This window comes from Pseudopipra pipra, chromosome 3 (assembly GCF_036250125.1).
Source record: "Pseudopipra pipra isolate bDixPip1 chromosome 3, bDixPip1.hap1, whole genome shotgun sequence".
NCBI lineage: Eukaryota > Metazoa > Chordata > Aves > Passeriformes > Pipridae > Pseudopipra > Pseudopipra pipra.
In genome coordinates, this window is record NC_087551.1 from 48,542,181 (window position 1) to 48,555,892 (window position 13,712).

Here is a 13,712-nt window from a genome sequence, read left to right on the forward strand (position 1 = left end):
CTATAGAAACACTTAAGCTCTCCAACCTATAACATTAGATATATAGAAAGTCAGTGCAGTTGTCATGATTCTCCTAGTCAAGTATGGTGCATACAGCTTAAAGCACTCCCATGTTTACCAATATTGCAACAGAATGGTTTTGGGTTCATTTCTAGCAGCCTTTTGCTTACATTTACTTAAACTGTGCAGTGATTTTGTGCTTTACTGTTGAATCTGAAGTACTTCCTTTGCCACAGCAGTTGTGATAGTCCGTGTGGCCAAAAGAGCAGATTAGCAAATGTATTCGAAGTTGGTAACCTCTGTTTTGTTCTTATAGAGCCTGCAGAGTGATCTAGAGGCAGAACAGGTGAAGGTAAACTCCCTAACGCACATGGTTGTCATTGTCGATGAAAACAGTGGGGAAAGTGCAACAGCTATTCTGGAGGAACAATTGCAGGTAAAATGGTAGAGCCTTCTTTTTTTAACTGTAGTAACAGTTACTTAAAATCTCTCCATATAATTGTTAATTAGTGTTTTTGTGTTTAAAGACAATTTATTGTAGAAAGTAATTTAAATTTTTTTTTTATGAAGTAATACTAATTTCAAAAATTATTAAATTAGCTCAAGCTAAAACCTGCAAAAGTGCTTTGGTGACTTTCAAGCTCAATTCCTATTTGCATTCCCAATGACTTAGATACTTTTGTAGTATATCCTTACAGCAGTTTCATAAAATGGGAAGATGCATAGCGCAACTCCTATTTCATTTAAGTAATTTTTATTAGGAAGTTAAAATCTGATAGGAAAAATATTTAAAGATATGAACATGATTTATCTAGGGAGTATCATGTGAAGTATTTTCCTGTTTTTATCAGAAGTTAGGACTGTAACCTGAGGTACAGTGAGTATGGGACAGAACTTATTCGAACAGAATTCGTGCTACTTTGTTTGCTCCCTTTGAAGTCAATCAAATAGCTCACTGACTTCAGCAAGAGCAGAGGTAAGGCCATAAATGAATGTTTTTTAAAGCGTTAATCTCCAGTTCTGTGCAATACGGTGATAGCAGTAACTGACCAGGAGGTAGATCTAATGAAGGTAGAGGTTAATGTGAAGTAGAAATTTTTTTTGAGTATCTGGTTTTAGAGTTTCTTTTTGAGGTTTGTGATCATTCACGAGCATTTCCTGCTTTTGTAGAAGCTTGGTGAGCGGTGGACAGCAGTTTGTCGTTGGACTGAGGATCGACGGGTCAAGCTGCAAGAAATTCAGCTTTTATGGCAAGAGTTGCTGGAAGAACAGGTTGGTAGCTGTTCAGTTACTCAGGGTTAACCAGTTGATTTGTGGAAGGGAAAAAACAACCATCCAAAAAAACCCAAACAAACAATCAAGCCCCTGACTAGGGTGGGGAAAAAAAGCCTTGAAAAGCTAGGCTTTGTTATTGTTTGGGTTCCTACTATTTTTTGAGGATTGGAATAGCTCTGAAGTGCAACAGAAGTATTTTCCAAAGTTTTAAGAAAGAAAGTTTATAACACCTTGGAAATTATTTTATAAGGAATCTTGCAAAATGGCCAAGAAGTGTGAATATCCATGATAGCAAAATTACAATGAGTTCTCTAAGTATCTGGTGGTTTTGTAATTACAGAAATTTTCCTGATTAAGGTATATGTGCTTCCAACATGGATACACATACACGACTGTGCAATCAGCTAATCAATAGATAACTATTTTCAAAATCATTAGCATCAAGCATCTGGTCAATATAATGAAGCATGCAGCTTGTTTCATTTTGCTGAGTTCAGCTGAACAGTTGAATTGTCAAGAATTGTGAGTGTTCTCTTGCTTTGATACCATGTATTTTACATATATAATAAATACTGCTCAAACACAAAGTAACTGATGGCATAAAAGTGTGTTAACACAACTATTTGTGCTAGGTTTGCATGCCTGATGCTACAGTTTAAAATAGTTGATGGGTTTTTTTGTTTGAAGGTTTTACTGAAATTGGTTTTTTTTCCCCCTTAAATGATGATATTTATTACTATAAGCTATTGTTTAAACAGCAGTACACTCAGATTGTGTAGAGACTTAAAAGAAGTTGAACAGTGCTGATAAGCTGTTGGTATCAGTTGCAGCCTGGTTTCTTTGACAAGGATGTTTTTGTCTGTGGGTTTTGGGGTTGCTTATGTGTTTCTCTGTGACCCCTCCCATATCTGTTTGTAGTATATTGATAAGCTGAATTTCTAGCTCATGTGACCTTGTTGATATGGACCCAAGGTTAAAATTTTGGTTTATCCCATGCCAAGTATCTGTTTATATATATTTCTTTGAAATACTGCTTTGTCATCTGTGCATGTATATCCAGAAAATTGTGTGCTAACATTTTTTTGCAACTCTTGGTCATGGTAACTCTGAGTTGAGAAATAACAATTACCCCAAAATCCTTGCTGTGTATGTCAAAGTATGAACTTCCAAGTGCTCTTAGTTTTGGTGACTCTATGTGAACATATTTCTGTCCTCTTCCACCCTTATATTTTTATGGGGAAAATTGACCACTCATTGGCTCTTACAGTACTGTTAAAAATGTCATCTTCTGTTGGAGTTGCTTTTGCATTCAACTTTTTTTAATTTGTATATAATTATGTTGCTGTGTAAAAGTGAAATAATGGATGTGTTTAATGTAGAATGTCAGTGAATAATGAGGAAATACAAGTTTGTTTTAGTTGGTTTAGATATAGCCTATGTTTGCGTTCATTGTTCAACTGAACAAGGCATTTGTTACTAAGAGGTTCGAATTACAGTTCTCTGTCCTTAAGAATGATCAAGTGACTTACAAAAATTATAGTTTGAAACTACTTGAAACTGAATACAAACACTTTAACAGAAAAGTAACTAAAACATTTAGGTACTAGCATTTTCCATTTTGGCCAAACATATGGAGAGATGAGCAACAGTGATGCATCAGCCTTTATGTGGCTGTCTAGAAAGCTTTTGGAAACCACAATTCTTACCACTCAGGAAACAAATTCCTCAATTGGTGCCAGATGTCAGATACTTCTTAGCACTGTGATAATTATGTTTCAGTTTTCTAGGGAGAGTTGTCTTTGACTGCTGACTTAGCAGAGATTAACTGAATACACTGAAGGGTTTTTAAGCTCCTCTTATGCATAAAATATGTTGGCTGGGATGCCAGCATGATTTTTCCATGGAGTATGTGATGTTATAATTTTGTTTCTCACAGCCTTATGGCATTTCCACCACCATTGTATTTTCTGTCTGTATGTTTTGCATATTGGTTTACATTGGAAGTATAAATTGCCTTAACCCTTTGGCCCACAGGTTGCTGTAGTAAGTTCTGGGACAATGACAAAAGTATACAGCTAGACTGAGGAGCCTAGTGGCTTTTGTAAACTGTGTTGTTAAAAGAACCAAAAGGTCTGCCTTGCTGTATGATTTATTTTTAAACACAGAGGAACAGCAGTGCACCAGTGGCTATGCAACTGAGAACTGGGCATTCTAGTGCATGGAAACTGCTGTGCAGCAGAAGCAGTAATATGTTGCAACATAATATATTCTCTATAAAATCTTTTCTGATACTTGATGCCAGTTATTGCTGATGTTACCATAGGAGTGCTATATGACTGAAGCAAAGTGAGACCCAGGACAGATTTCCTAGAAAAAAAACGGAAGAAGTTCAAGATCCCCGAGTTAGAACTATTCAGAGCAGACCACTCTAGCTTTCAGTAGTTAATGAAATAGTATTTGATGAAGTTATTTTGTAATTGAAGGTAGGTACCATAGACAGGGAGGTGACTAATTAGTATCTTTGATCGACTGCCTGGACTAAAAGAATTTTGAATTACCAGTGGTGTAGCTTCTGTGAGAAAATACTTGTAACAACTCAGTTGGAGTCATGGAGGAAGAAGGGTGGAAAACAAAAAGTGTACGTGCCATTTTGATAAAGTCCTATGTCAGCTTTAGGATGGATGTCTGTTTGCTATAAATAACTTTGGGGGAGATGTGCTCTGATAAATTGAGAAATGATTTTGTTGAAATTGTTTTGCTGGAAAGTATTACTTCATTCCCTAATCTGATATTTTTGTCCCATTTTATCTATTATTGAAGTCAACTGAAATTCCTGCATATAAAGACTGTAGAATTGCGCCTTGAATGCAAAGATCTTAAAGAAGGAGTTGTCAATAGCTGTTTGACAAACTTGATATTTTCTTGTGCTATTTTTCTTACAATTTGCAGTGCTTGTTGAAAGCTTGGTTAATTGAGAAAGAAGAGGCTTTGAGTAAGGTCCAGACAAGCAACTTTAAGGATCAAACAGACCTGAGTGTGAATGTTCGAAAACTAGCAGTGAGTATCACTATCCTGCAGTGTCCCATCAAACCTCATAAACTAAATGAATGGCAAATTACCAGTTTGACCCTAGTAGGAGCTGTGAATGCATGACACTTTGGAAGCCAGGCAACATTCTCTCCTGCCGGATTCTTTCACATGAATTAAAAAAAATTGGTACAACCTATTCTATGGCTTGTTCCAGGTTGGCATGCCAAACTTTGGAACAGCTATCCTAGATGATTGACAGAATTTGTTTTTTTGCAGGCCACCAGTCAGCTGTGTTTCCCAAAGTGTAGATTTGCAGTGTGGTTTGTTTTTTATTTCATTGAACTAATAATTTGTTACTCAAGATACTGCTGGTTGCTCTAGAAGCTGTTTCAAGGATGTGCTCTTTAAAAAGAGTGTCTGTTAGGGCTGTTTTTACATGAGAGAACTGTTCATTTGACTCAGGTAGTACATTTTTCACCTCTGTCACCACCCCCACAACACCCTTCACCTCCCAGACAGGGAATTAAAAGCTAAGGGGTAGCAGAATACTTGATGTCATCTTTTAATGTTTGCTTTTAATTTCAGATTTTGAAAGAGGACATGGGTATGAAACGTCAAACACTAGACCAGCTGAATGAGCTAGGTCAGGAGGTGGCCCAAATCCTTGGGAATGACAGAGCATCCAGCAAAATTGATCAGGATCAAGAAGAACTAACTCAGAGGTGGGACAGTTTGGTTCAGAAGCTAGAGGATTACTCTAATCAGGTACTTAACAGGGCTTTATTACTTGTTAGCTTTTTAGATGACTGTATGTGTGCAAACTTCGCTGATACTGTGTCGGTGAAATTGCCCAGGAGAGTTCTTGGTGTTAGGCTAGAGAGGTAGGTGAGTGTTTTTTCACATGAGGCTGACTTTATCTGCTGTCAGATCTGTCTACATTTTTTGGTCTTCGAAAGCCCAAGTTGTTAACCTGACTAGTACTATTACTCCTTTCTCACACAGATTAAGCTTCATTTTTCTGATGAGTAAAGCAGGCTTGCCATGTATTATCAATCAATGCAAATGCCTTTAAACATTATAAGAGTGCTGGGAATGGATTAAATCTGATACTAAAAGAAAACAAAGGCAAAACCCAGAATAGATAAATAAATGGGAGTCATACAAGCATTTATGCTCTGTGAGTATGATTTCTCATCTGTTGAAAATAGAGTAGTTGTTTGTTTGATGTGTAACCATGATAGCCAAGCTGGATTGTTAAATGTTTATTTTAGTGTTTTGAGTGCTTGGTAATGTTTTTATTTAGACCGAACTCCATTAGTTTCTGTGAGAATTTTGACAGTTTTATAACTCATGTGCCTTTTTATATGATATTAATATGTCGTTATGATGAAAGCTATGGCACTGATTCACGATCCATTTAGTGTATAGTGAATGAGTTGTGCAGTCTGAGAAGGGGTTTATTTCAACCATAGTTTGTTCTTGTGTTTGAGTCAAAGTGCTAGGAAATACCAAATCCTGTCTTCATCCTTTCACTCCCCTTAAATATCAAGCACATACTTGGAATTTACAGGTTGATTCCCTTGGGTCTTACTTTATAACCCCTTAAGGAACATGGAAGGTTTCTATTGACATGAGTGAGTTTTTAGGTCAAATTCACCTAGATCCTTATGAGATCTAGGCTTGGTTTTATGAGATATGAATACAAAATATGGAATTGTGTGTTAATAGACCTCAGGTACCTTGGTTCTTTTTGTGAACAAATTTTGAAGAAAAATAGATATAATCTTTTTTTTTTTGATTATAGTTCATTTCGACTGGCATGAAATTCTAGTTGAACTGAGAGTATTGATGCTTGGTTTCCATCTGTAAAATGAGAATAATGAAGTTTTTCTGTGGAGTGCATCTATGATAAAGGTGTGCTTCATGACAGCAGGTCATTTGGAGGAGTGAATGAATGGGCTTTTATGACTGATGAATAAAAGAAACTAAGAAAAAGCAATTCAGCTTGTGTTACAAATGTTACGTGATCCTTTTCCTAAATTATTTTGTATAGGTAACTCAAGCTGTAGGAAGTGTAGGAATGTCACAGGTTTCACAGAAGACTGCTGCAGAAGCAACACCATTGAAGGAACAGTCCAGACAGGAGTTGCCCCCGCCACCACTCCCAAGGAAAAGGCAAATTCCAGGGGACAGTGAAGCAAAGAAAAAGTAAGTGTATGTCACTACCATTTTTGCTCGCTCATTAGATACTACGTAGACTCTCTGTCTTGGCTTTTGATTCTTCTTTTATGCAAGTGAGCAATACTTAAATTGCACTTGTGAGATTGGGTTTGAGGGTTGGACTAGATGATCTCCAGAGGTCCTTCCAACCCGAACAATTCTGTGAACGTGAAGGAAGTGTTGTGTACAGCCTTGTTTTCAGAGCAACAGAAAACCTGTACTTTCCATTAACTTCCAAGGGACATGGGTGTGTTTTGTTTGTCATAGAAGCAGGTCTTCAGCCCTTTATACCTCATCTCCTTTACTGGGAAGATAGAATTAATTATATTTACTTCTTTTTGTAAAAACATCTTCTCATCTTTGGTTAAAAAGTGAAAATGCTAAGTATTTTGATTTACTATTTGTTTATAATCACCATAAATATATGAGAGAAGTGGGAGAAACTGTACAAAAAAAAGGCTCAGAAATCTATTCTATGTCCCTGGTATGTAGTAATAATAATAATATTACAATGATGTCTTCTTTGACAAGTATTTCTGGGGTGGCTGGCTGATTTGCATATGTAGATTCATAGAACGGTTTGGGCTGGAAGGGACCTTAAAGATCATCTCATTCCAACTCCCCTGCTATTGGCAGAGGCACCTTCCACCAGACCAGATTGTTTGGAGCCCCATGCAATCTGGCGTGGAACACTTCCAGGGATGTGGCATCTACAGCTTCTCTGGGCAGTTTGTTCCAGTGTCTCATCACTGAAGACAATCGCCAGTGTCTCTCATACTGAATAATTTCTTCCTTATATGTAATCGAAATATACTCTTTCAGTTGAAAACATCTAGTCCTTGTTCTATCAATACAATTCCTGATAGTCCCTCCCCAATTTTCTTTCAGTATTGGAAAGCTGCTATAAGGTTTCCCTGGAGCCTATTCTCCTCTAGGCTAACCAATATTTAATAACTTGTGTTGAATTCATAAATAGCACACCTAAAACTAAAGGAATTGTTTCAAGATAAATTAAGGAAGTAAATGCCGTATACTCAACATTTTACTTTTTGTGCTTGGCTGAGAAAACGAGCACTTCTTTGAGGTGTCACTAGTTTAAATCTTTGGCAGGCTGTTTAGAGCAAGGATAGAGGGCTGCGTCAAGAGTGGGGAGTCGCTATGCTAGGCGATGTGTGTTTGCACAGTGAAAAAGAGTTATCTTCGTTTTTTTTCTGGAGGAGGAATAGAAGTTTGGAGAGGTGAGCAGCCTTCCCAAACCCTCTTGAGGACGCTGGTCAGATCCTTTGAGCCCTGGTGGGGGTGTTGTGTGCATCTGAGTGTCCCAGGGCAGTAAAGCAGTCAGCAACCCATCAATCTTGTTCTCTGTATCACGAGCTGTGAAAACTATATTAGATTTTGAAAGCAAAAGTGATTTATCTGTCATCTATTTTATTTGAGTTCAAACTGCATTAAAGCAAGGGTCAGTAAAAATAGTTTAAACTTTCTGATGCTTTTACATTATTCCATTTACTTATGTTGAAACCAAGAAATGACCAGTAAGTAGAATTTTGTTGGTTTTTCCAGGAAAACTTTGAGTGAAGGACAGTGACTTTGTATTTATTGGGATGCTGTTATTCCATGTTAGGATTTACACTGTTTAGTATAACAGTAATATGGCTTGGCTTGTGGTCTGTACAGTATATCTGTCCTCCTCTTAAGTTCTGTACAGTATTGGTTAATTTGAGAGTTGATTTGTTTTCTTTTGGTGATGGCAGGTTGAAACTTAGGGGTTTTAGGCTTAAGAAAGTTATGTTAGTATAGACATGTCCACTGTAGCCAAAACCATTAAGCTATAAGCTAATCTTTAATCAGCTAAGTGTGCAAAAGGATTTGTCCACTGTCACTGCCATGAGCGCTTAAGCTGCTAGCTTTTCCTTCAGACTAAATAGTGTTACAGACTTCTTTGACACTTAGAACTGTAATTCTTATTTTTCTTGTTCCTGAGGTTCAGTTTATTACTTTCAAGATACTCGGCATTGAGAGATCTGTTTTGTGACATATTGAAAGAAACAGTTATAGTTTGCATGAAGCTATGTATAAAAAATGAGAAATAAATGCATTCCTAATTTATTCCCAAAGGCTAATAGCATGGGCATAATTTTTATGATAGTAGGTTTTTGAAAGTCTGTCTCTGCCCTACTTCCTGTGAGTAGTAATATAAGAAGCATGAATTTTGTGTGCAGTCTTGCTGTTTTAGGATGGAATAATGTGCTGAACTTTAAGACTTCTGATATTTAAGACAGAATGACTGAATGGGGGGGAAAAAAACCCCCAAGAAACCAAACCCTTGTCTGACCTTTTAAACCAGGTTTGATGCTGAAAGTGCGGAGCTCTTGAACTGGATTTCAAAATCAAAATCTGCCATTGAGGCAGCAGACATCAAAGAATACAAGAAGATGAGAGAGACTTCAAGCATGAAAGAAAAGTTGAAGGTAAAATGGGGAGAGAGTGTTTCAGTGAATAGTATCCTCTGTATCTAAGCTGGCTGTCAGCTGGGCTGATCCACATGCTTTGAGGGGATTAAGTCCTTTAGTTAAATAGTTTTGAGAACTGGACATACATGGAAATCTCTGACCAGCTGGACACGCTTTTTTTGCTGGTGTTGGGTTGCATAATCCACAGGAAATTTTAAAAACGTATATTACTGATGTCTACTTTGGAGTTCTGAAAAGTGTCTGTCTTCAGGATTATTATCTTTTACACTCAATAACATTTTGGTTTCATGTTTCACAGTCGGAAATGGTGTTGATTGACACTACTTTTATAATTTTGGCAGAGATAGGCCAGTGGTGTGCTCAGAGACTCAGTGAGTCATGCTGTGACACTACTCACGCACTGTACCACCCAGGGTCCAAAGTGGTGTGTTGTTATAATGTTTCAACATGTTTCCTCTATTAATTTTGGAGAAAACATGATAGTTACAACTTGTGTACAGTGTTGCTGACCTACCAGACAGAATACATAATTTTACAGAATCCTGTGGGAGCCATGAAATAGCCATTTTATCTTAACATTCCTGAAACAGAAGGAATATATTCTTACCTTTTTTTGGTCCTTGAGCATGCTTTGTTAATGAAGGCTTACTGGAGCTTTAGCAGGACCTGAAGCTGCTTTTGAATTCAAAAACAATACTTAAAAATATCTATAAGGAATCTCCTCCTTAGTGCTGTAGTACAAAATGGTGCCAGTAGGAATGTTTGGAATGTGAGCACTGTTGAAAATAAAAACCAAAACAACCCTCCCAATAGTTTATTTATGGATCTTTATGAATGTTTATAAGCCATTTATTAGAAAGGCTCCAAGATGAACACCGGGTTCCCATGAACAGCTGTTTTTAAATGATTGGGCTGTAAGTGGGTAGAAAAGTGTTTGTTCTTCCCAGCTGTGCAAATAAGTGCACGCTTCTGAATTTACTGTAGCAAGTCTAAACCAGAGTAATGACCTTTGACAAGAGTTCCAAAAAGATTTTTGTTTGGAGATTCTTTGTAATCACAGAGGATATTGAAGTTGTGGCTTGGTGGCGAAGGAACTTATCTTTCCTCTGTGGATGTATTCTACCTATTGACTCACACAGCAATATACACCAATATGTATGACTTGAGTGAAGAACTTATTCCTTTAAAAATCTTGGTAGTCATATAGAATTTCCTTCACCATATCTTTGTGAAGGAGAGTGAAGCACTAGAGCTTCTGAGAGTCTAGGGAACAGGTTGTTCCCTTCTACTGGAAATCTCAGAGACTGTGGAGGTGAAGGGACTACTAAAAAAACCAGTCTTTTCTCCACTATTTTGCATTAAAGAATTACAATTTTTGATCACAAGTGATTTGTTTCAGCTCTTGTCCCAATATCTTATTTCACATTGCAAGACCATCAACCCTTTTAACAATATTTTATTCACGGTGCTGTTGTACCTTCTCTTTCTTGCTTGACACTTGTGAGAGCTAACTCCTTTGGCATTTGTTTTCTGAACAAACAAGAACTAACAGGCGTCCTAGAAGGTGCTGTATTCAAGAAAACTGGATGTGTTTTGGGTAGTAGTGGGAAAATACATGTTACTGGGGGAAAGAGGGAAGTCAGGAAAAATAACCCTCACTGAAACTATTCTTTTGTGTTTCATTTTAAAGGTGATTGAAAAAGAAAGAGTTGAAAAAAGCCAAAAGTTAGATGAACTGAAACGAAGCGGGCATGTTCTTTTGGATCAAATGGGAAAGGGTAAGCAACTTGAAGGTTTTTCTGTTTTGTGATTTAATCAGCTGAGTTGCTGGGAAATAATATTGAAATGTTATCTCTGGTTAAGCATCACAATATATTCTGTCCCTCTCCCTCCATTTATTTTCCTTCAGAGACACTGGTCATTGTTACCGTTACTAGTTAGCTGTGTGTTTTGTTTTCATTAAAGCTTATAGAAAAGCACTATTATTCTTCTTTAATGTACATGTGCTCATTTGCAGTCTTTTAAGAATTATTTTAAGAAATTATTTCTATTTTAGTAACAATGGCAGTTACATGCTTTTGAGGGAAGGAAAAAATTGTCAGTGTGTTTTGATGATACAGTCACAATTTGTGACTCAAAGACAAGAGAGATGTTTACATGATTTGAGAAAACGATTGATTGTCAATTACAACACTTATCCATGGGATCTTATAATTAACATCTGTGAAAGTTGAATCTTAAAGCCTTGCCAAATCTTGTTTCATAGAGACAAAACTCCATCAGTGAAATGTGATCTCCATAAAAGAGATGTTTATATCATCTAGAGACAATCTTTTATATCTGCTATATGCTTGACTTCTGGTGAAGTTGCTATGACTGGTAGACAGCCAACAGGATGGTATCACTGTCCTGCACACTGACCAGCATTCCTTTTGGAAAATACTGATTTCTATTTGATTTCTTGACTGTCACACTTTTCCAGTCAGACTCCTTGTATATATGCCCCAATTTGCTAAGCATCTCCAATCCTCTCCTCCTAGCCTACTACAACTGAGGCTTTTCACAGTGGGTGCCATTGCACTGAAGCTGATGGCTGAAAGCCACTGATTTGACCTGGAGTTTGGGTTGTAAAAATTTTTGTCTGTTCATTGTTTCCAAATGTGGACAAAAATCCTTCCTTCCTCTCTCTTCTACAAACCCCTTCAGCTTTGATAGGTCATGACTATGAAACCAGTGTCTGTTGACTATAATAAAAAAATGCATAGTTGAAAAGCTGCTTTGCATCAGCAAAAAGTAAGATAGAGAAATTGCTTTTTGTTTGTCATCTTAAATGTTGGAATACATAGAAAATAACCAATCTACAGCCCGTAATGGCAGTGACTGGCTGTTGTGTGCATGCTCCTTCTGTGTGACTGGCTGCAGCTGCTGTGCTGCTGTGTTGTAGGTGTGCCAAGCAGATGGTCAGTGTGTGAAGCACGGGCAGGATCTATGGAGCAGGGTCTTCAAGTGCTCTTGTAGAAGCTTGGCTGCCCTAACAAGAGCATTGGGCTCCATTCGTGCTAAAGAAGTGCAGCAAAAAAACCCCTCCATGTGTCTTTCCTCAAAATGGGAGTGGAATACCTCACTCTTCATTTTACTATTAACATGGAAATATAAAGTTGAAGCACTGTTAAGTAATAAGTATAGATTTATAGATAGTGGACTTGGAATCAAAGCATTTTGCATATTAATGCAAATGTGCACCTGTATTTGAAGAGAAGGTTTAAATGTCTGTTAATCAAAATGTGTTGCAGTTAATATAGTGATAATTTATATAATCTTTTTAGAAGGACTTCCTACAGTGGATATAAAAACTATGATGGAGAAAATATTGTCGGGGTGGAAAGACGTGGTTCAAAATCTAGAAGAAGCGGCCAGAAAGATAAAGTACCAGGAAGAAATAAATGCTTATTTGAAGGAAATAAATGAACTTGAGAAGACTTTAACTGAGAAGGATGACTGGCTTAAAAATGATACTTCTTCAGCATCCCAACCCTCAGCAGTCCGGAAAGACTTATGTCAGGTAAGTCTGGCAAAACTTGTTAATTTTGCTTGGAAGGTGTCAGAAGCACAGGATGCCCCAGAGGAGCTTAGCCTAGTAAGTGAGGTAATTAAGTTTCTAAGGCATGCAGGGCGCCTGATTTGACTGGAAGATTTTGGTACCTGTGTATCAGGAATACTTGAATGTTTGTTGCCCTAGTAATGTGGAAGATCTGTGCTGCAGTAGCTCTACTAAAATCTTTCTGTTAACAAGGCAACTATGAGTTTGGGTCTTGGTTTCAATCTTTCACAGCGGGAGTTAACGCATCTGGTAAGCCTGAGTCCACGGCTGGAACAACTGAAAGCCACCTGCAAGGCACTCACCTCTCAGCCCATGCCTGCAAGTTTCATTCAGGAGAATTTGAATGGTTTTCTTGATCACTTCAAGTTGACTCGTCAGAAACTAGAGGAACATCACCAACAGCTGAAAAAAGGTAAAAAAAAAATATATATATAATTTTTTTTTAAACATAACGCCTCCTGCTTACCTGTGTTCTGATTTTTTTTTTTGTTTTTTTGAGCTGACTGAGAACTCTTTGAATTCTGGTAGAGTTTTTGTATTGATTCTACTTAGCTTTGGGTCAAACTTACAAAATTATTTTATCAAGGGAAAGTATATTTTTATTGCCTCCTCTGCGCACACTTTAACATACATTGTTTCATCGTGTTAAAAGCGATTATGGAAGGATGCGACATTCCTGAAACTTCATTTAAGGAATTAACAAGACATATTTAAGGTGGATAATATAGTTTGAAAATCAATGTCTCTCTGACACTTACAGAAATAAATAATAATACTAGACATGAAAAATGGAAGATTAGAAGGACCTTTAAAATGGAAGTGCGCATGTGAAATTTATTCTTTTTCATAGCTTTGAGCACATGAGTCATACATAATTCCTTTTGCAAATTTCATCTTTGAAGTGATTTGGAATCTGGCTTGCTTTTCAGGCAGTTTCTACTTGGGCTTTTGTTACGTTAAAAATTTCATTGTGAATATTCAAACCAGTCATGCTGGTTTCTAAATGATTTTAAATGTAACACACAAAATATGTAGTTCTGGTAATATATTAAACTAAATAGCAAGAGCACAGACCTATAAGAAGATTTTTTTTTTCCCTTGGTTTTTATTTT

At 37.1% G+C, this 13,712-nt stretch overlaps 1 protein-coding gene across 4 annotated transcripts in view; it reads left to right on the forward strand.

Moving 5' to 3' along the window:
• UTRN (utrophin) overlaps positions 1–13,712 on the forward strand; it is a 369,967-nt gene that overhangs the window by 86,685 nt on the left and 269,570 nt on the right. For 3 of the 4 annotated variants that reach the window (XM_064649024.1, XM_064649025.1, XM_064649023.1), the window contains exons 12-20: positions 317–436; positions 1,171–1,272; positions 4,225–4,332; positions 4,891–5,070; positions 6,359–6,513; positions 8,873–8,996; positions 10,690–10,777; positions 12,326–12,561; positions 12,832–13,012. In XM_064649024.1, coding sequence (XP_064505094.1) covers positions 317–436; positions 1,171–1,272; positions 4,225–4,332; positions 4,891–5,070; positions 6,359–6,513; positions 8,873–8,996; positions 10,690–10,777; positions 12,326–12,561; positions 12,832–13,012 — 1,294 coding nt within the window. Of the gene's footprint in view, positions 1–316; positions 437–1,170; positions 1,273–4,224; positions 4,333–4,890; positions 5,071–5,334; positions 5,483–6,358; positions 6,514–8,872; positions 8,997–10,689; positions 10,778–12,325; positions 12,562–12,831; positions 13,013–13,712 lie in introns of those variants that run through there. The other variant, XM_064649026.1, reaches the window with a different exon arrangement.